Below are 21,951 nucleotides of genomic sequence, written 5' to 3' on the forward strand. Positions count from 1 at the left end.
TACGTCATCTCGTGAAAGATTCGTTGTTTTAATAAACAAAATCATTTATAAATATAAGATTTACATTTTACGTTTCAAGTGATTTATGTAACTTCTTATATAAGGTTCTACCTAAGATATATCTTTCAGATCATGGTGAGATGATGAAAATGGTTTTGGGTTTGATCTCTTTCGAGGAGATATTTTTAAACATTCAATTTCCTGCTTTCTTGTCTTTCTTGTCTTGTCTTTTTGTAAGACAAAGGAGTTGAGCTCAATTCCAGTAGAAAAAGAAGGACGAGATAAAACGTTGAAGGTATAAAAAAATATAAATGCTACCTGAAGTCTCAATATGTTCACAGCATAATTGCACTACCAACCTAAAAAAATCTATTAAAGTTGTCAAAAAGAAGTTAAACAGTCTTAAAATGTTTACCATCCTTGTATTTATTCTGCAAATCTAGCAGCACATGCTACATAGCAAACATAAAATGAAAAAAAGGTTACTCCCAAACATCCAAAACACCAACTGACGTTACAAAGAAGTTCCCATCTTAATTCCAATACAAATATGTATTGACTTCCCTAACTCCTAGTTTGTTTAGGCGTTAGATATTAAATGTTCTTTGGAAGGGTGGAATGGGCAAACATTCGCAAATCTTCTTAAGAGTTGCTGTTTGTCCAAACATTGAGTTTGGGAGTTCAATTTTATGACTAGACATTTCTAAAATTTCCATTTGATTAGCGGAATTAAACGCCGCGTCTTGTATTGTTGCCGGAGTGAAGATAAACTTATTCATTCCCTCAAGTAGGAATCGTGCCCATACCCGTCGCGTTTAATATCAGACTCTGTGCCGCTGCGCCACAAAGGCCTCTAACTCTAATTCAGTAGTAAATTAGAGTTTATTATAAAAAAATAAACGATAAATATATTTTTCTTGCACTGAGTTCTGCCACTCAACACGCAATACCTCCAGAATTCGACGGAAAGTGGGGAACGGAAAAATCTAATGGGAACGTAGTGTTAAAACACTCCGTTCCCAAGCCTAGTCTGGTATGTGCGGTATACAGCGTGAAGCTTCAATGAGAATGTGTGAAGAATGAGAATGAGTGAAGAATGAAGAAAAGTATATTTTCTTATCAATATTAAAATATAAAAACATAAACAATCTGTTTTTATAACTGCGTAGAATGATGCTTATTTCTTACGTCAATTTTATTCCTATCAGTAAGTACATCGAAATCCAACTGAATCGTAAATGTTATTGACATTGGAAAGAGCGTGCTATCTCATGTCATCTTATTAAAAGAGAATATCTTATCTTAAAGACGAAGGTCGCGAGTTCTTTCCTTTTTCATTTGTGTAAAAAAAGCAAGTAAACAAGGAACAGCAACCGATTACTATAAATTGTTTAATTTAAATTTTGATACTGATTTCATTTTGATATACATATATATTAGGAACCTGTATGTTTTTTTTTTTTTTAATACAGTATATTAGATATATATATATCCTTTGCTAAGAAACCCCGTTGCCAATTTTTCTCCCAATTTTCAAGCCATTTCGTTGTCTTATTACCAAAACAAAGCAAAATGAAAATATTTCATTCTCCTTTTAGAAATCGAACCACAGCGCCCAGATCGACAATCTACTTTAATATTCTAAAAATAATTGTAACGAAATAATAGCAACCATTTACAATACAAAATTGTGCAAAAATACATTAGGTGATTCATTTCAAAGATCAAATTATAGTCCAATACATCACTTCCAATATGCTGGGATGGATGGTGATGACGTCATTCATCAAACAATGACTGGCGATTGGCTGGAGTAAGCCACGTGGCCGGCACGCGTCGTCTTTAGCCGACAAATTAGACAGGGGAACGTTTTTAATCTATGAAAATTTCTACATATTTTGAACTTAAATTGCGTTTGCTAATAGTGTGTAATGAATCTGAAAGGTATTTAGGTATATATATTATATATATTAGGTATATATAGATTCATAAACAATTTATTTCAGCTTTCAGAGGGAGCCTAGTGTTAAGATATTCCGCTCCCCCTTTACGGACTTACTGAATTCGGAAGGCATTTTGTGTTAAGGGGCGCAACTCAACGCCGCGCTTTGCCTCGACACCAGAGCGAAGAAACGAAAATATTAAATATTTCATTTATCATTTCTATCTTCTATTTCATTAAATATTACAATTATCGTCCTCGGAAGCCTTTCTCCGGTAGGTAAGTTACCCAATACACAACAACACAGACACTACAAAAAGTTACTTTTCACAACATTATTCCTTTCTTCCAAACAAAATATTATATAGCAGGTATATTTCTATAGATCCTAATTAAATCTCCTATCTTCTTAATCTCTCACACCCCAACAAAAAATGACTCATCTATAACGCCCCTTTCCATCAAAACATGCTGCAAATCCCGTATCCCCTTGCATTACTTCATACATAATTTAATAAACATCGAAACTACCATTGTGTATATAATCTTCTTATTATAATTTGATAAAAGTGTCGAACGTCGAATTTGCTAGGTCTTTTTTGATACGAATACTCGTATGTGCTTTATGGAAAATCATTTTCACGTTTTTTTCCCGTTTTGCAGTACAGATCTCAAATAAAATAATTTAAGCAGTTCCATCCATCCATTCATCAGCCTTTTAAAGTCCACTGCTGGACATAGGCCTCTCCTAATGCTCGCCACTCCGTCCGGTCGTGCGCCTTCTTGAGGTCGTCGGTCCACCTGGTTAGAGGCCCGCCTTTTAAACAGTTCGCCATATAATAAATATATGCTATAATAATAATAATTTGCTTTAACTTGAACCATTTCTATAATAATAATTAGTACTAGCACAGTAATAACAATTGTTCAACCAAATAGCACATAATACAGCCGATACAGCCCAGTCATCCGAAATATTGGGTTGTGTAATCATTAGATAGTCCAACGCTGTGTGGAGCTGGATCGTACGTAATCAATAGAAATGTTAAAGCAAGCGGGAAACCAGACTAATTTGGACTGGATATTTAAATGATTTAGTTTATTAGTCTCGATTAGGCTTTTTGTGTTTATATGTGATAATTAATTTTAATGATATTATAATTTTTCGTGCATTTATGTTATTTATACTTATATTATAAAGTTAAAGAAACTGCAAAATGGAAGTCTTAATGGGAATGGAGTGTCTTAACACTAGGTTCCCAGCTTCCCCCTACATACCCTTGGGGCTTTGTTTGGTTGTAAGCGATAATTTTAGGGACCCTGTGAAATATATATACTTAATAAAGTATTATTCGTTGTCAAGTGACAATAACAGTTTAAAAATGTTAATGCAGAATCCAAAATACTTTTAACACTAATTACCTCAAGTGGGAATCGAATCCACTGCCAAAATTTGAAATTCTTAAATAGACCCTATTATTGATAAATAAGGTATCATCCGCATCAATACACGCTTCGATGGCGATAAATTATGGCCGCCTAGATTATCCTCTGAAACTGGCTATTTCCTTCTCATTCTATTCGAAATGAACGTCTAAATTCAGAGGCAATTCAAAGTAAAATCATGAATTGAATGCCAAATATTACTTAGGATTCATACCAAAGATCTGTTAAGATAATCTATTATTTAATATCAATTATTTACCTATAGGTACATAAATACATAAATTATTAAAAAGAGCAGATCCGATTTTGATGGAACTTGAAATATTTCATAAGTTCATTAAAAGAAAAAAGGATAATTTTGATAAGACATTTATTTTCCGAGAAATTTGTGGACAAACTTACATAACATTACGAAATTCAGCACACGTGCTGGGAAGTCCAAATGTGAACCAACTTCGATAATATCACGTGTCAAACTGATAACCTTCTTTTTTTAAGTCAGTTAAAAAGGTGTACCGTGCAAACTCAACTTGTTATTATCCTGCCGATATCGTATTAAAGGATCGAGCTTAATTAAGTTGAAACTTTAAGATGATGGGTATCAAACTAATATATTAAGTTAAGTTAGAAAACTTTTAAAGTAAATTTCCTGTTATTGTTAACTTTTCCCTTCGTATAAATTTATATATTATAATACCAACTTAATAAATTATACTTCTAGAGTCTAGACTAATAATATTGCAAAATGGAAGAGTTTGCTTAGTCGAACGCGATAATCTCAGGAACTACTGGTTCGAATTGATAATAACATTTATCGAAGAAGGCTAAAGGCTATGTTATCATGTCTATTATTTTGATGTAACCTATTGTGCCTGCGATCAGAGTTCACTCGGATATTTAAAATAAATCGAGTGTGATACAGAATTCTCAGTTATTTGCATGTGAGTATTCGGACGAAACCGTAGGTAAAAGCTAGTTATATTTTAAATAGAATTTCAACTAAACATACATGTTTACACTAAAACTATTGGCAGTATTCATGAAAATTTCTTCTCTTTTATCTTAACATGTAATAAATAACTAATTTTACAAACTCTATCTCTATTCAACATAGCTGAACTAAACAAATATTTGACTCTACATTTATATATACGTCAAATATAATTTATTCATTGATCAAACGCATCTCAAAAATCCTCCTTAAGAAGAATACCATCGGTTTAAAGTGGAAAGGACAGGAAAAACACTATTTACTAAGATCCCGCTCTGAGGGTTATAATCCCATGGGGCTGTGTACTGTCAGCAAAAAAATTGCAGCCGTAAATAATGGTTCACTTTACGATCCACATTTATTATGCCCAGATAGATATATTGATGTGAACTTGTTAGAAATGTGTGTGTTAATAATTTGTTTTGGTTATAGACTTCATATTGTAGATATTTGGGTGCCGTCATGGCGCAGTGCGACGATGTTGGTTTTGAATCTCTCAGGGTATTCAAATCCATAATTCATAATATTCTTATATTATTTTAATATCATAGTTCTAGTAGACACAGTCGTCAAATTGTACCACTTAACGTGCAATGTTTGGAAAATTGGGCAAAAAGTGGAAGTGGAAATCTGAAAGAAAACCGAAGATTTTAACCCTCCGGTGTCCTCTGCCTACCTTGCAATATATAGAATACGAAATATTTTTTTTTATGGCGAAAAATCTTTACTTTACATTGTTCACTTAAGAAAATATCAAATGATGTCGGTTAATCCACTACGGATTAAATTTTAAAACATGTTATAACCTCCCCCTTTCTCCCTCAAATAGATAAACCTTTCATTATTTTCTTATATTTTTCAACTAGACCTACCTATTCCTTTCCTTTTCTGCATAACATTGTAAGGGCGGTTATTACTTACGTACGTGACAACGATTCCTGTAGTTTACATTTAGATGCGGCTTATGACGTTTGCATAATGCACTTACCGTGTTATCTTTGAAGATTTAAGACATTGTGATCTATAACGTAATTTTGAACTTAGACTAGCTTGTTAAATAAGGCGGAGAGTATGAAATGTCTTAACACTAGATTCTCTCTGTGTACTTTGTTATATCAGGAAAATAATAGTGGGTAAAAATAGAGTTTGAGTGTTTTGATTCTTAAATATAAACGTTGTGTTTTGTTATACAAAATACTATATAGAACTACACTAAATTGCTAGAATAATGTGAGTTGTTATTACTTATCATCACTCTTTTGTATAGACAAAAGAGACATTTTTTTTCAGGCATTATAGTTTTGCAAATTGTGGAAATTAATCTTTAAATTAAAATTTCATCTTGCTACGAGTATAAGTATCTAATAAAGTATAACGAAAAATATTTCTAATATTATATAAATTAATTTACATATAAATTGTAAGTACTGTAAATTTTTTTTTTGTCAACACTACCAAAAACGAAGTTTGGCTTAAACAAGGGATCCCAGTCGCAACGTAACGCACGGTCCGCTGAGTATTTTTAACGAGACCACTGATCAGTGGAGACAATGCGCTTAACAAACTACTCGCTTAGAAAAAACATTGCAAAGTGTTCGCCTTCACTAGAGTATATTTTGAGAAGTCGATGGTTATAGGTTTGATTTTTACTCAGAGGAATTGTTATAGTTAAATTACTTTAGGTCTGGGTTAACACAGGGCGGTGTTACGTTCCGCAACTCTACATTGTCTAAAAATTGAGTGAAATGAGGAATATATAGTGTCTTAGCATTATGTTATCTCTGCTTCAAACATTTGTATGAACCTCTTTCTAATTAAACAGACATAACACAAGTAACATAATTATGTTATATTAAAAATAATATAAGTTAACTTTCACATTTATAATATTAGTAGAATTCTGTTGGTCTGTTGGTATAGAAATTGTGGACTGCTAGGATAGGGCAGACTTGGTCCCCACTTGAGGCAGACGATTAGTTCAACGAGCACAACCACTTTCATATTTGTCATAGACCTCACCACTCTTAATGGATATATGCTCTACATTTAAAAGATATAATTGTATGTATAATTATATTATAACTAATCGTCTCTCGCAACTTTTTAGCTGTGGATTTTAAGATGTAAAATGTGTAAGAATTCCGTTTTTGACTGTTCCTGTAGAATTTTCGCTTCATTTAAAATTTAAAAGAACTCTATTATAATAAGTAATATGATATTTATTCGAAACAAAAACAAAAAAAGATTTGCTTATATATTTTAAGGGTCAGACAAATAAAAATCTATACACATATTTCTGGTCATTCCCATCAACTCTTTATTTTACGCATGACGTTCTTTACGGTGATAAATCAGTAGGGTCTGCAACACAAACAGTAAAACTGTCACCGATGTATCTGCTTAATGTGCTGCTGAGAGATATATGATATACTTTGAATATATTAAAATCAAAACAAGATTAAAATATGAAGGAAAAAAATAATGTTTTTATACTTATTTTTTCTTTATAGGAGCAGCAAAAGGAGCTTAGTTAAGGCATTCCGTTCTCTACTTTCTGCCAAATTCTCGAGGTTTTGCGTGTTGAGTGTTGGAACTCCACGTTTTGCCTCGTTACCAGAGCAAAGAATAGAAATTATTAAATATTTCGTCCCCATAAGGGGGAATCGAACCCACAAACTCCGCATATACAAGCTCACGCTTGTGCTTCAAAATCTATTCTTATCTATCTGTTAAACAATTTCCAGTAAGTACCAAGTACAGTCAAGTATCGATTTCTAGAGCCAGTGTTGCGGTGTAAAGTGGAACATAGAGCGGATAAGCCTTTTTAATTTCAACATTTAACAATACAAAATCCTTTAAGTTAATAGTGAAATAACGTTAGTAATTCTATCTATATCTTTTAATAATTAACTTTAAGAATAACTTACACTAAACTTCAAATAGATTCATAAAGTATTTAACTTATGCCATTAATTGAATTTTTATTGACTTTTTTATTTACTGAATTTTTAATTTTTCTATACATTTTGCATCTACATCTTTTGATAAAGAGATAACTTAGACAAGAAAATACCACGAATTCGTGATAAAGCGAGTTGAGAGGCGAAAGTCGAGTTTACAGACAGGAAAAATTAAAATAATTCAATTTCCTTAGCGGAGATCGAACATACTACCACCGTTCTTCTGGACGGATGCTCACCTATTACGCCATTCTAATTCAGTTACGTTAAATATAATATAATAGTTATCAAATAAACTAACTACTTACTTATAGTAAAAAATAGAGCAAAGAATTCACTCCTAGAGTACAACACTACAAGTCAAAGTTACCCCACAAAAACAAAAATAGGGGTTGGACTTGCAGAATTAAATAAAAAACGCGCTAACTCGACGCCGGACAGTGGTATGACGTGGTCTGTTCTTCAGGAGTTGGCTCTAATGGAATGATTATGATATTGTTGGAAACACACTGGGGACGAATAGGTATGGAGTTGTCAATCTATATTTATTTTATCTAATAATAGGTGGCGTGCGTGTTTGTTGTTTTGGATATTTTTTTTTATCTTCGTTGTGCTATGGGTTTTTGTAATTTGGGGGATTTTTTTCCTATTTTAGGAAAGCTAGGTCAATATTAAAAATTAAATTATCATATATATAATTGAAATCGGTGAAATTGGTGTCAAATTGTAGCTTGAAAATATATAAGAATAATATTTTTTTCGTTTAACAACATACTAAAATAAGGCTACAGGCTTTGGCTTTTAGTATGTCAAGTAAGACGTGATAGATAAAAAAAACAGCCTCACGATTTTTCGGAATCGAAGCCACGACCGTCGGTCACATTTACACTCAATTGCTGGTCCGCTACGTCACGTCGGCATCTACAATTATATATTGTATCTTTCTGCTTACATAACTTTTTCTTTAGGTTCGCGCTGTATATCACACTTAACGGTGTAGACAGAGGGAACCTGGGAACCTAGTTACTAGTAAACTCATTTTAGTAGCAGAACTCAACGCCGTAACTGCCCACATAACAAAATATGAGCAAAAAATATATAAATAACATATGTGCAAACTTCAACAGCCATACTGAGTTATAAGCCAACTACTTTTATTATACTCCCATAATAAATCTAACACAATAAATCAATATTAGAGACCGGCTAAAAGCACCCTTCTGTTTGTACAAATGCAATTCATTCGACTTATGCATGATGCATGGACTGGACTGGACTGGGCTCAATGAGGACGTTTTTACGTTCCTTTTGAGCGAAAGTCAAACTAAAAGTTATATTTAAAATTTAAATTTACAATTTTTCTATGTAATTTTTTTTATTAATGCAGACAGTATAAAGAAAATGATTTTCATATTATACATTGTTTACAAAGTAATGAAACAGATAGAATTCGTCGTGTATGAATATTTTTCTCTGGTGGACATCGAACCTATGACTTTCAATATTAATTTAAACCGCTGGGCTAATACAAATAAAAATTGTGACAAATCTATAAGGATTTCAACGTAGCTCCATAAGAAAGTACAACTAGGAAGGAAAGGAATTCCATAAGTTGCCAGTTCAAATCCAGCTACATTTAAATTTAGTAGCTATAAAACGTTTCTTAACACTAAGCAGTGACTTAATTCTACATGGGGTATACCATATACAGCGTGAAGCTATTTACCTAATAATAATTTAAATTATTAATTAATTTATTCAGGAAACATAAAATAAAATCAATAGTAATTAAATCAAATACATTTATTTATAGTAAAATCGTCATTTTGTAAAAGCAATACAATTAAAGTATAACTAATCTAAGATTGACAGTCTTGTCGCTACCTTTTATTGGAAGAATGCTTTGATCTTGCCGTCTACGAGTATATTACAATTGGATGCGGGGTTCTGATATTTGTTTATATGAGGCCGTGATAGCGCAGTGGCAGAGACTGTCTGTCTGAGAGCACGATGGTTGTCGGTTCGAATCCCACTCTGGGCAATTTATTATGAAAAAATACGTATATTTAAATTATAATGATTTTTTTGCTTTGGTTAATGTGGCAGTGTTGAGTTACGCCATTTAACACGCTATGTCTTATAGAGTATCTCTGTATATACTAGGGTATCTCTGTTTGCCACGCTTATGCTATATGAGGGATAAAGCGTGAAGGCGTGAACTTGAAAAAAGAACTAACAATTTATGCAAAAAACAAAGATTTTCCACATCACTTCACTAGTGATGTTCAACTTATCGAATATATTATTTGAGCGGATATTGAATTTTCCCGCTCCTCCCGGAAGTCGTGGCTTACATCTCTGATTGGTCGCCGACATGGCGCCGGCCTTTTTAACTTGTTTATCACATTGTGACCAAATAAACTATTTTACTGACTTGTGGCCTTATTTGTTTTATTTGTATTTGGACACTTTGGAAAGATAGAAAGAAAAAAATAGAAATTATATGTTCTATGGGACGAGGTCGTCATGGCACAGCAGCACAGCGTCTCATCGCAAGCACGGCGGTTGTGAGTTCGATACTGCTCGATGAAATTAATTATTTCCACTTCCTAGCCGTAGTAAGAAGTAAGGGCGCGGCGTTAAGTTCCGCCATTCAGCATGCAATGTCTCAAATTGACCGTGCGTGGGGAACAAAGCACAAAGTTCCTTCTGAGTATTTTGCTATATGCGGGATAAAGCGCGAAGCTAAAATAACTATCTTTGTAAATTGCATTAGTTATAGTTGTGCTATTCCTAAATGTTATTTGGGCTCTAGTTGTAAATTCGAACCCAATTGAAGCCAATTTTTATATTTTAAACTTGATATTGTTAGACTGCTCTACTCAGTGAGAGATTTCGAATGAACGACCTAAAGTGGAGTTAAAAAAAATTACGACATTCAAAAATACAAATACACCCACATAAAATACACAAATATAAACACAATATAAACGTATGTATGTATGTATTGTAACCCAACCCCCCCTACTTTTCTAAGTTACACATGGCGATTAACGATACCAGCAGCAGTACTAATATTACTCAGTTATCGTCCCCAATAAAATTAACTGGGATACATGATTGTTGGCAAAGCTTTTTGTAATTATCATTGTAAATTAAGTATATCATTAGTCATAATATATATAATAAGTATGGAACAATGTCTTTAAGGATTTTAGGTTAGGATTTAGGGGAACATATTATTCTTACTTCCTCGCTTTGGTTGTAAGACAATTATATAGAATAGAAAATGATTCTCGTCACACAACGCCCAATGTCTTGAAAAGTTGAAAACGGAATATCTTATCACGGGGATTTTTTTTGCCTATTTTGCTATATATGCGGGATACAAAATGTAGCTGAGTTCCCCTAATTTCAAGCTTTTATACATTTACTAAAAATATTAGATTTTTAGCTTAACGCTATTGAATGGCAAACCTCAACGCCTGGCTTCGCTTCAGAAATGGAAATAAGAAATATATAACTCCGGCAAGCTGGAATCAAATCCACCCATCTTAACACAAAGAACTATGCAATGAATTGTAGTATGTAATGTAGTGAAATTTTGCACAAAAAAATTTCTAGTATAGCAGGATTCGAACTTGTGCCTTTTAGTTCACGAGCGCTAATTACATTCACATTTTACCATAAAATTGTATACGTTTGTTAAGCTTAACATAAGTTTCGGTATCTCTGGTTGAATATTTTGACAAGGCTTAGCCACACATACATATGCATATTGTGTTTATATAAAATATAAAAAAATGGCAAGAATGAGTTTTTTTTTTAGTTTTTTTTTTCTTTACTAACTTATATCAAGTAACGCATTTGTTTTTTAGCTTCACGTTATAGAGAAAACTAAGCTAGCCTAGTGTTAAGATACTCCGTTCCGCAATAACACTTCCATAAGGCATTGCGTGTTGAGCTATGCCTTTGTACAAAAATGGGAATCAAACCCACTATTGCCGTGTTTACTGTGCCACGACGACTTTAAGTAGTTATCTATACAAGAATTTGTTTAGTAGAAAATATGTCATACACAACCAACATAGTAATATATAAAATACTTATAATGAGGCAAATCATAACAGGTTAAAAAAATATTGTCACAATCTCAAATATATCACCGAGTAAGCAACGAGCAAGCAAAAAATATTTTTCTCGACAAATAACATTGATTTATAAGCTTTTTCGTGGCAAAAATAACGTTCCTTTTAATGGTGTATGTATCGGCGTTGCGGAAATTCCTGCAATAAAGAGTGGGTTTTATATCTTAGAATGGATTTTTGAGGCGTTAAGGGTATTGTAGGGGTATACAGTTGTTAAATATAATACATGGACCCAATTAAGTGCTAAAATTTTAGTTAATAATAATAACAAAACCGACCGGAGTGTTTCAACACTAGGTTCCTTCTATCTAACCTGCTTTAAAGGCAAAGAAATAAATTTTACAGCCAAATAAATAAATCGAAGCCATACACAGATAAAACGAAATTTAGAAAAGATAAATACTAACATGGTTGACACCGGCGACCCTGGTCTTGTTCAATTTAGATAAGTTGGTGCCCATCCGTAGCCATTAATAATGGACCTTCTGAACAACTTCTTTCCGTCGTTACACATAAAGTTCAATCGAATTACACAATTTTAAGTACAAATAATTGGCACAGTTTAGTACACATTGGTTCAGACAGTTTCACTATCACAGAATGATGAATTTTGAACACAGTAAGTCACTTGTCGAAGCTGAAATGGAAATTAATATCAAAATTGATTTATCCAACACTAATATATGAAATAAAATGAAAATAAGTAATAAAATAGATAATAAAAATAAATCTTCTAAAAACTTTTTAGGTGAACGGAAGTGTATTATGTAATTTAGTTAAGCAGATTTGTTTATTTTGGTCTCGGTATGGGCAAAGCAGACGATCTTTCGTTCGGGCTTACCGCCTACTTGCGTGTGGGAGGACTTGTAGGTGAATCAATGCATTTATATCAATAACCGCTTTTACTTTACTAATCAGCTGGTTTGGACGACCCATTTAGTTAGAATTTTATAACCAGATGGCAAAAAGAGATAGAGATTTCTCATATCTCTCTGTCCATATATATGTCAGAACTTAACTCAACTTAGACGTTGTTTTTAATGAAAAATAACGACAATGACAGTTAAAATCTTGAAATGAAAATCATGCAAAATCTAAAAGGATTTTCGCTATCACATAATTTCATATTAACCATAACACGAATTATGTTCTAATTAACATAGCTATCTACGTAATCTATAGGGGAGTGTGTAAAACCGGTGAGTCACGGTGCAGCTCGGTTGTTTAGAATTCACTATTTGCTGTTTGTATACTTGTTAAGTACAAGGCTATTCTTAACCGCTACTAAAGGCGTTAAGAGACCTATTTTAATACATTTTTGTTGATTTTTGTAATGACTAGCTCTGGAGATTGATTATTAACTTAATTTAAGTGACAATAAGAAAAATTATATTTCATTTGAACCTGTAATATTACCAGCTTTTCTACTTAACTATTCCGTTTGCCAAGTAACTTAAATATTCAAGAAGAAATTGCACGTATTGTGAATTTTATTTATGATGCGGTGCAATGGATCGATAGATAGTTTAAAATGCGTCAAACGAAGGGGTTCTGACCCCCCAAACGTACTGATTGGCAAGTAGATTAGGCATGTTTTGTATATATGGAAACAAAATCTATTATTAAATCTGTATTTTACCTAGGTAATTTAAATGTTTTTCTTTCTGATATTTCAGTAGTTAAACAAAATAAGTTACGTTATTTAAAATATCTATAAACTTCAAGTAAATTCCTTCTAATGCCTAAACAGTCTGTAATAAAATCTGTTTCAATTACGACCACGCATTAGCCCAACGGCTACGTTCAATCTGTTTTAGGATATTTAATTAAATCAACTAGCAAACTATCCTCACATCTCTATGTAAAACCGTATAACTATACATGCGAAACATTAACAATACAAAACCAAAAAAAAATATGGAAAAATAACAGAAAAAAAACAACAAAAACTAATAATTCAATAATAAAAAAAATCACCTTAAAAAACTGATACAAAATAATTTTTACTCCTTATAGTTCCTTGTTGTTGAAAACACTCGAAATTTTATTGTAAAAACGCACTTAGTTTTTTCTTTTTTTAGTTCAGGCAGTGTCAATTTCAAATAAGCATACCAAATTTCACTAGCAATTACAGTTTTTTAGTACTCTTTCGTATTGTTTATATACGTTTCACAATCACAATCTAACCAGCGCCCTTCCACGTCTGCTCCGCACGGCGGCCGACCTCGCACTGGCGTCCTGGTCCACCCTTAGTTGGTTCCAGGGCGAACTTATTTGGCCTCGGTAGTATCCCTAAGAGGGGTAAATTATTAGGGTTTTGCGATAACATAATAGAACTGTGCACTAAATAATCGAAAGGATAACGCTTTTTACTGATCGTTAAAATATTGAATTTGTCCTTGTGTGTTGGTATCTGTGGGAGTTTTTAGGATATCTTTTATCTTTTAATCTTTTGATAGGATTTATCGTTTTGTAGTAAAAGATAGATATATTTTTCTAGCTTCACGTTTTTTTCCGGAATAGTGTAAGGTAGAGGGAGGCAGAGGGATCCTGGAAATCTAGTGTTAAGACATTATGTGTTGATTGGCGGAACTATTGTGTAACTGCGCCTCGTTACCAGAGCAAGGAAATGAAAATATTAAATACTTAATTTCCTCGGGTGAGAATCGAACCCACAACCTTTCACGTTTACAGTTGCATGTTTGTGCCCCTTTATCACTACTCACAAATTGAATATAATATGCCTCTGTTTCTTTCAATGAAAATTTATTCTAAGTAATAAAAAATATTTATTTGCCAAGTATTAATACTTATATATATACATACATAATGGCTCATTGGAGTTCCTCAGTTATTAATATATAGGGTAAAAATACTATATATATGGTACAATATGGTAAATATGAATATGTTTTTTTAATATTCTGACTTACAAAATCATTAATGGGTATCAAACCTGCTATAACTACAAAATAGATTAATTATCTACAAACGTTCCGCACTGCGCCATAACGAGTCAATACCACAAGGTTCATTTTTTAACTTGACGCTGTGTCAGATATATCAGGGTAGGCAGAGGAAACTACTGACGAGGCACTCTGTCCCCCACGAACCGCCTAATTTTCTTATAGACTCACATTGAATGTAGAGTGCGGAACTCAACGCCGAGCTTTGCCTTGTTTACACAGAATTAATTGCTCCTAGGGAATCGAACTCACAACCATCACGTTAACATTCGTCTCTAAGCCATATATAACAAGTATATTATTACAAAACATAATTACGTTACAAATAAATGTATGAATGAACTTAATTACACCCAGGCAGCTGTAGACAAAATGCACTGGACGAGAATAGATATACATACGATAAAACAAAAAAATACTAATTTCAATAATATTCCTTATTTGTAGCTGAAATAAAGTCGATTTTCTCTTAAATCTAATTTAGAATTGAAGTTTTTATGTGGTACGTTGTACACAGAGCGTGGGACCACCGCGTAGTGCTTACACTTAGCGAGATTTATTCCATATGTCCAAATATTTATAGTATTTTAGGTGTAATTTTTATATAGAATAAGGATTAAAATAGCGTGTAATAATATGGCTGTATATTTTTCTTTAGTGGACTAATATAATAATTATTCTTAAGATAGTATAGTTAGGCATATGTAGGTAATTTTTCATAATTAAATAGATAAAATGTAAAGAGTTTATGTTTTTGATTTTTTTTTAGTTCTCCTATTTGACATTGACTGGAAAATAAAGCAATCAGAATCATTTGTCTAAGTAAGAATCGAACCCACAATTATCTTATTAACATTGACATAAGACAGTTGTAAATGTTTTTTTTTTTTGGGTAAAACTTATCTTTAAAAAATCGGTCAAAGGGAAGTATAACTTATAAAAGTTCACAAACACAAGTTTGGGAGCGTGTACATTTTTTTAACCTAAAAGTTAATTGTACAGTTAATTATAACTATACTTTATGTGTCTAACATCCAACCCATTTTAGATTCGCTCCCCAAGCACTGATTACGCCCGCAGTTGATCTAACCCGGACGTCAGATAAGGCTATCACCCGCAGCCTTATGATTAACGAAAACATCAATGTGGAAAAGATTTATTTTAAACTAGCGGACCCGCGCGGCTTCGCCCGCTTGAACTGGGCGAATATTTATGAAATAATTTTCAATTTTTAATGTAATTATTAACGACATCACATTAGAAATTTCAAAATTAACAGTATTTCTCTACTATTTAATAGGTGTTAATATACACATTAACCTTCCTATTGAATCACTCTATATTTGCTAGACAGTAAGTATATGTTTTGTTCTCTGGAAATTAAGAAATCACAGAAGATTTCCTGATTTCTAAGATTTGCTAAGCAAGAGCGAGTGGTAAGAAAAGGTTGGCATTCAAGAAGAAAGTACACGAGGACGTCCCGGAGGTTGATGACAGTGGGAGAAGCGGAAGAGGTACCTTGCTAGAATAAACGTATTATAAAGCAAAAGAGAGGTTGAGGATTAAGTAGAAGTAGAAACCACCGTGAGCATTACAATGTCTCATTGTAAACGTGACGGTTCTAGGTTCGATTCCCACTTGAGAAATGAATTATTATCATTTCATCGCTCTGTTTATAAGAGGAAATACGGAAGAAATATCCCATTTTAAATTGTATTACCTGTATCAAGCTATATAAATCCTTAGCTTGGCAATCAATCTTTATCTTAATCTTAACTGAAACTAACTTCCACGTGAACAAAGCAAACGTGCACGTGAAAGTAGTCGACGACTACAGGATACTATAATGGATAGCGTAAACGGAAGTAAATTACTTTTTTTAACTTCACGCTGTATCCTGTACATAACCGGGTAGGAACAGGGAACCTGAGAACCTAATATCTAGACACTACGTTCCTTATTAAAACATTGCGTATTAAGTGGCGAAACTCTCTGTGCTTTGCCACTTGCCTACCAGAGCGAAAAAATGAAAATATTAAATATTTAATTTCCTCTCTATTTTCAGAGGGGGAATCGAACCCACAATCGTTGCGTTTGCACGCATGTATCTCTGCTCCACAGCGGCTTCAGGCATCCTTAAATGTATCCACGTATAGTGTAAATATAGCATTAGAATTGGACTTGTAACGAATACAAGGTTACAGTTCGGTGTTAGGCCTGTACGGCTGATTGTATCGTATTCTGAAAACAAAATATCTACATCCTATTCGACCGAATTCCAAATACTTAAATAATAGGCTATAATAAGATAATTGATATAAAATTTGTTGAGTTTTTTATTTATTTTTTTAGCATCTAGCACCTGAAAGTCAGATAACCAGAGGAAGCCTAGTGTTTACACACTACGTTCCCTACTCTTCTCCCAACTTTCGATATGTTATGTGCATCATATTTTCAGAGCGAGCATACAAAATAATCGAATCCCCAATCGACGCATATCCGCCACAACAGCCTTCGACGGTGGATACATAGTTTCTCCAATTTCATATATTTAATAATGTTTTTTTTTTTCTTCAATACAATACTATAATATACAATAAATCGACTATTTACAATTGAATTAAACAACTCAAAACTCAATTAGGAACCCATCATTACCTCTATCTATATTATTTAACTAGCCAAAAAAAAAATAAAAAAAAACCAAATAACAAAAAAAGTCTGAACCGTTTAGACAAAAATCAGTTGTTTTTTCGTCAGCAAGGCAGTCAGGTTGATGGATCGGCGGGTTTACTGTTCCCAGTAATGAGGCCAGTAATCGGGCCGGGTTTTATCTTGCATGCTTGACGGATGCTGGATATAGCTAAATTGACTATATACGCCCTCAGAGGTTGATGGCCTAAGGGAGCATCTCGAGATAATACAAATGATGTACTATAGTAACAAATTATTATGAAAATTGTGGTTTTTTTGTTTATTTTATTTTGTAAAACTAAAGAAAAGATAAAAGTTCGTGGTTGCGCAGAAGGACATCGTAAGGGAAATGCTGGTGGGTTCAACTTCCACTCGAGGGAAATTTATAATTCTTTATCTTTTATTTTTTTTAAAGAGAAGATGTGCCTTCTAATGTAGTGCCCAGAAACGTCCTTCTCCACCATCTACCTAACTTTGAAACATTACAACTTTAGTCGCGGAGCTCAACGCTGCGGTACATCCACCAGAGCGGGAAAAAGAAAATAATTAAGACTTCCTTATTTAAACAAAAATGGCATCAGCTTTCTTTATAGGTTTCTAGGTTATTTATACTGTAACTTTTACAAAGAAACAATGACAAAAGATATGAGCATATAACATTTCAAGCCCCCATATTTAAGTACTGTACGAAGCGAACATTTCAACGTGACAGGTATGCTTTTGAAACATCCGACTTGCTGTCATTCATTTCATTTCGTTTGACATTATACATATGGTTGTTCTACTATTTGCAGGGTTTCCTTTTACTATGTAATATTAAAATAATTAAATAAATAAATAGCTTCACGCTCTATCCCGCAACGTGCGGAGGGAGTGTTAATACATTCCTTTTTCCACACACTACCCAATTTTTGAAATATTGTATTTTGATTGGTGGAATTCAACACCGTGATTTTCAATGTTACCAGAGCGGGGTGATAAATTTGCTTCCTTCGAATGGGAATCGAACTTACAACCGTCACGTTTATTTTCAGACAGCGGGATAGCCCACTGTATCACATGACCTTCGTATTTTTGATTAAAGAAAATATTAATAAGCTTCACAAATATATTATAATGTTTGTAATTTTATGTGGAGACGAAGACTATAATAGTTTATGATATTTGCATAAGTAGCGTATTTATAAACCGCTCTCAAGTCTGAGATCGATCTCGAGATGTCATTTTCATTTATAGATATAAAATTTATGAATAAAAACGATATCTCAGACTTGTTTATAAATATGGACCTTAGTAGTTTAATTTCAAACTAGAATAACCTACATATATGGTATAACCATATATAATAGTTATCCTTATACAATTGTTTGTCACGTCCTATTTAAACCTATAACTAGATTACCGAGGATTGTTTCCTAAAAGCTATTCTTAGAAATGTAATTTATTAGCAGGTTGTCCAAAGAATTCCTTTTTATTTACGACTCTCACAAAAAGAAAAATTGAGTTTTTCGGCACATACTAAGCTAGGCAGAGGTAATCTGGAAACCTAGCGTTAAGACACTCCGTTCCCATTAAGACATTTCTGTTTCCCACTTTCCGTCGAATCCTGGAGATACTGCCTTTGCCTCGTTATCAGAGCGAGGAAATGAAAAATAAAATATTAAAATTTGTTATATAAATTTGCTACAAAATGTAAACGGGCTTTTTGGGTCTAGGGGCGACTCTACACTTCGCAAGGACCAACGTACAAATCAAATTTCAGCGTTCAACGCCGAATAGAACAGTTTTATATACATATATAGATAGAGTTTCTGTAGCAATAAAGCCTGTTATAGTATCTTAAAAGGACTACATTAACATTTTTGCAATTAAACACAAATTATGTGAATTTTTAGTAGAAATTCCTATGTTGTCGTAACATAATATTTTTCATATTTGTATAAATATGTATATATAAAAAAGTTGAAATCCATAAGGTTATAAAATTCAACGTTTATGCATATTTTGGACGGTTTCCAAGATACTCAGGTTCCCCCTACATTAAAATTGTCATATATTTTCAAAATTTAATTTAAGCCAGGATTTCTATTGGTTTCTTGACTTCACACACCAGATTTACTAAGACCGGTGCACCAAAGAATAAATATAAAATAAATATTAATGTTTAACCATCGTTTGATAGAGACAGGTTGTGGATGAGGTAGCGGACGTTGCCCGTCTACTCGCATAATGGAAATATATATAATAGAAATGTTTTCGATACGGCCCCCTTGTCTGTACGTCTAGACTCCCCATATTAGTTGATCGTTCAGCTTTAGAAATTCAAAATTTTGTTGATTTTTATAATATATAGAAATGCTCTGAAGTGTATTAGCTCTAGCATCCAGCGAGGAAATCGCGACCTGGTGGCACAAGATTTCAATTTATTGAACCTACACCCAACATGCCTACAATTACAACTTTAAACAATAACTGAGCTAAGATCCAATTAAAAAAATTAAATCTCTAAGTATTTTACTATTTATAATTTTGTTAAGTTTTCAATTTTCTTCTCCATATTTTTATTCTACTCATAGATCTAACAAGTGATCGCGTGAGATGAGATCGCTTAATATTTTTATTACTAGCGAGCGTGTAGACGATTTATGTCTGGGAAACCTGCATCGTACGTACATTTTTCATGTTCAATTTCATATTTATATGTTGAATCACCTTAAATATTGTGAAGCTTTTTCCTATATCGTATTATATACTATTCCTATATTGAGGTAGTGGAGCAGGGGCAGAAAGGTGTGACTGTAACACGACGGTTTTGGGTTCGATGTCCAGTCGAGGTATTAAATTATTTTATATTAATATTTTAATTTCTTTACTTTGGCACAAAGGCCAAAACTCAGCTTTGAATTCTCAACACTAGTCACTCAGAACACACCTTCGAAAAAATGTTTTGGGGAACGGAGTCTCTTTACAATAGGTTCTCTCTGCCTAACCTGCGGGATAATAAAGCTGACTTTTTTCCTAGGGGTATTATATATGTATACTCTTGTAGTATATTGGTTATCACTCCCATTTTCTTTGCATTGACTTTAAGACGGAAAAAGGAAATTTCTGTTTATTTCCGTTCCCATTTTTCAGAAATCTTCTCGTAGTGTTCTCTTACACTTTCCAACCTACCTGGATGCTATATTTCAACAGTTTCATCAGAGCATCTTTTGTCAGTAAAGACAAACTCACCGAATTAAATTAGGAAAGTGCGTGTATACTTATTCAAAACGAACTTCTTTATATAGCTAAGCAAATAATCAACTATTTTTAATTCAAAACAAACGTAACCAAACATTTTCTAGCAACCCCCAAGATATAAAAACATCATAAAATTTCCATTACAGCCCACCCGGGCACGAAAAGGCCGCTTGGCTCCGAGTCAAAGGTTAAAAATGTCGTCATAAATTGTAAAAAAAGTGTAAAAAATAAAGTAAACAATAGCGTGTATTGATAGGCATTGTTTATGTGAAATGTTCGTTGTAAGAATATTGGTACACTACCTATATTTTTAAGTTGATGTGGACTGGGGCAGTTGTGGGTTCGATGCCCTTTCAGGCGATAAATTATCTTTAGATACTCGCATGCGTAATATCACGACAATTGGACAGAAAGTAGGAAACGGAGTGTTTTAACACTAAGCTCTCACTGCTTCAAGATTATGAAATTATTTTCTTAATGAGTTAGATAACTTAAGAAAGGTTTCACGCCTGTAAGTTCCTTGGTATCTTTCAAAATTGAGCACAAAATATAAAATACAGAATAATCTTATCTCAATTCTCTCTAAGTTTTTCTCTTAATAAGGGAAATGTGCGAAAATAAAAAAAAAACATTTGTATATAATATTTATCAGCAACTATTGATGGAATTGAACAATTCTTTTTGCATTAACCATTTATCGCTTACATTACATCATATCAAAAGTTTCGAACCAGCTACAACCACGGTAAGAATGACTTCTTGAATATGAAATGAATACAAATATTAACCAGGAAACCATGCCATAAATTTCAGTGTATACAACTTCCGGTACAGACAAATTATAAGCACACACTACGAGACATTCCAAGCATTTATTTACATTTTGCATATATTATCAAAAGAATACTGTTTTTGGCAAAAAAAGTATATTAATAAACTTAAACAAGCGTCTCCTTTTTACTTTATTTACAGAGTTGTTCAAATGGAACTTGTTTCAAAGGATTTTTCGTTCGTTAGTGAGTTTTTACTGTAGTACAGATTGCAATTGGCCTTTCAATTGACTCTACAAAGACTATGTATATTCGTTTTTTTTAGTTTCACACTGAATTCCGTATATATGAGGAAAGGCAGAGGAAACCGAGTGTTAAGATATTCCATTTTCTATTTTCTGTGTTTAAGTTATTGATACATTGCATTTTGAGCGATGCATTTAATTTTACCTAAACAACAAATACATGCCCGAGAATTGGGCGAAAAATTAGAAATGGTTATATACAAGGAACAGCGTGCAGTTGATTATAAACATACACCAAAAAGGAATCGAAGCTAAAACAATAACTATGACACTTTCCCATCGAACCAGAATACCCTCAACACATTGTACCATTTAATATTCATAATACAAGGAAATTGGTTGCAATGAAAAAGCAATTTCGCGGGGTCCCGATCAAATAAGAACAAGTCTTGCACTCATAGTTAAACTCTGTTTAATGTTCACGATGTGCCATTATAGGGACTTCCCATAAAACGGCACTTATTGTCTCATGAATATTTTATGGTG

The 21,951-nt window shown here is 33.0% G+C and overlaps 1 protein-coding gene across 7 annotated transcripts in view; it reads right to left on the reverse strand.

The window, feature by feature from the left end:
- LOC146527889 (uncharacterized) overlaps positions 1 to 21,951 on the reverse strand; it is a 309,773-nt gene that overhangs the window by 123,061 nt on the left and 164,761 nt on the right. Inside the window, exons 1-2 of one of the 7 annotated variants that reach the window (XM_085204327.1) lie at positions 13,495 to 13,705; positions 11,895 to 12,124 (exon numbers count right to left, since the gene is read on the reverse strand). The exons of 4 other annotated variants lie outside the window; for them this stretch is intronic. In XM_085204327.1, coding sequence (XP_085060453.1) covers positions 11,895 to 11,948 — 54 coding nt within the window. In that variant the 5' untranslated portion in view covers positions 11,949 to 12,124; positions 13,495 to 13,705. Of the gene's footprint in view, positions 1 to 11,894; positions 12,125 to 13,464; positions 13,706 to 21,951 lie in introns of those variants that run through there. 2 more of the 7 variants (XM_085204326.1, XM_085204328.1) reach the window with 2 other exon arrangements.

This window comes from Heliconius melpomene, chromosome 20 (assembly GCF_056956725.1).
Source record: "Heliconius melpomene rosina isolate 202511_hmr_F chromosome 20, ASM5695672v1, whole genome shotgun sequence".
Taxonomy (NCBI): Eukaryota; Metazoa; Arthropoda; class Insecta; order Lepidoptera; family Nymphalidae; genus Heliconius; species Heliconius melpomene.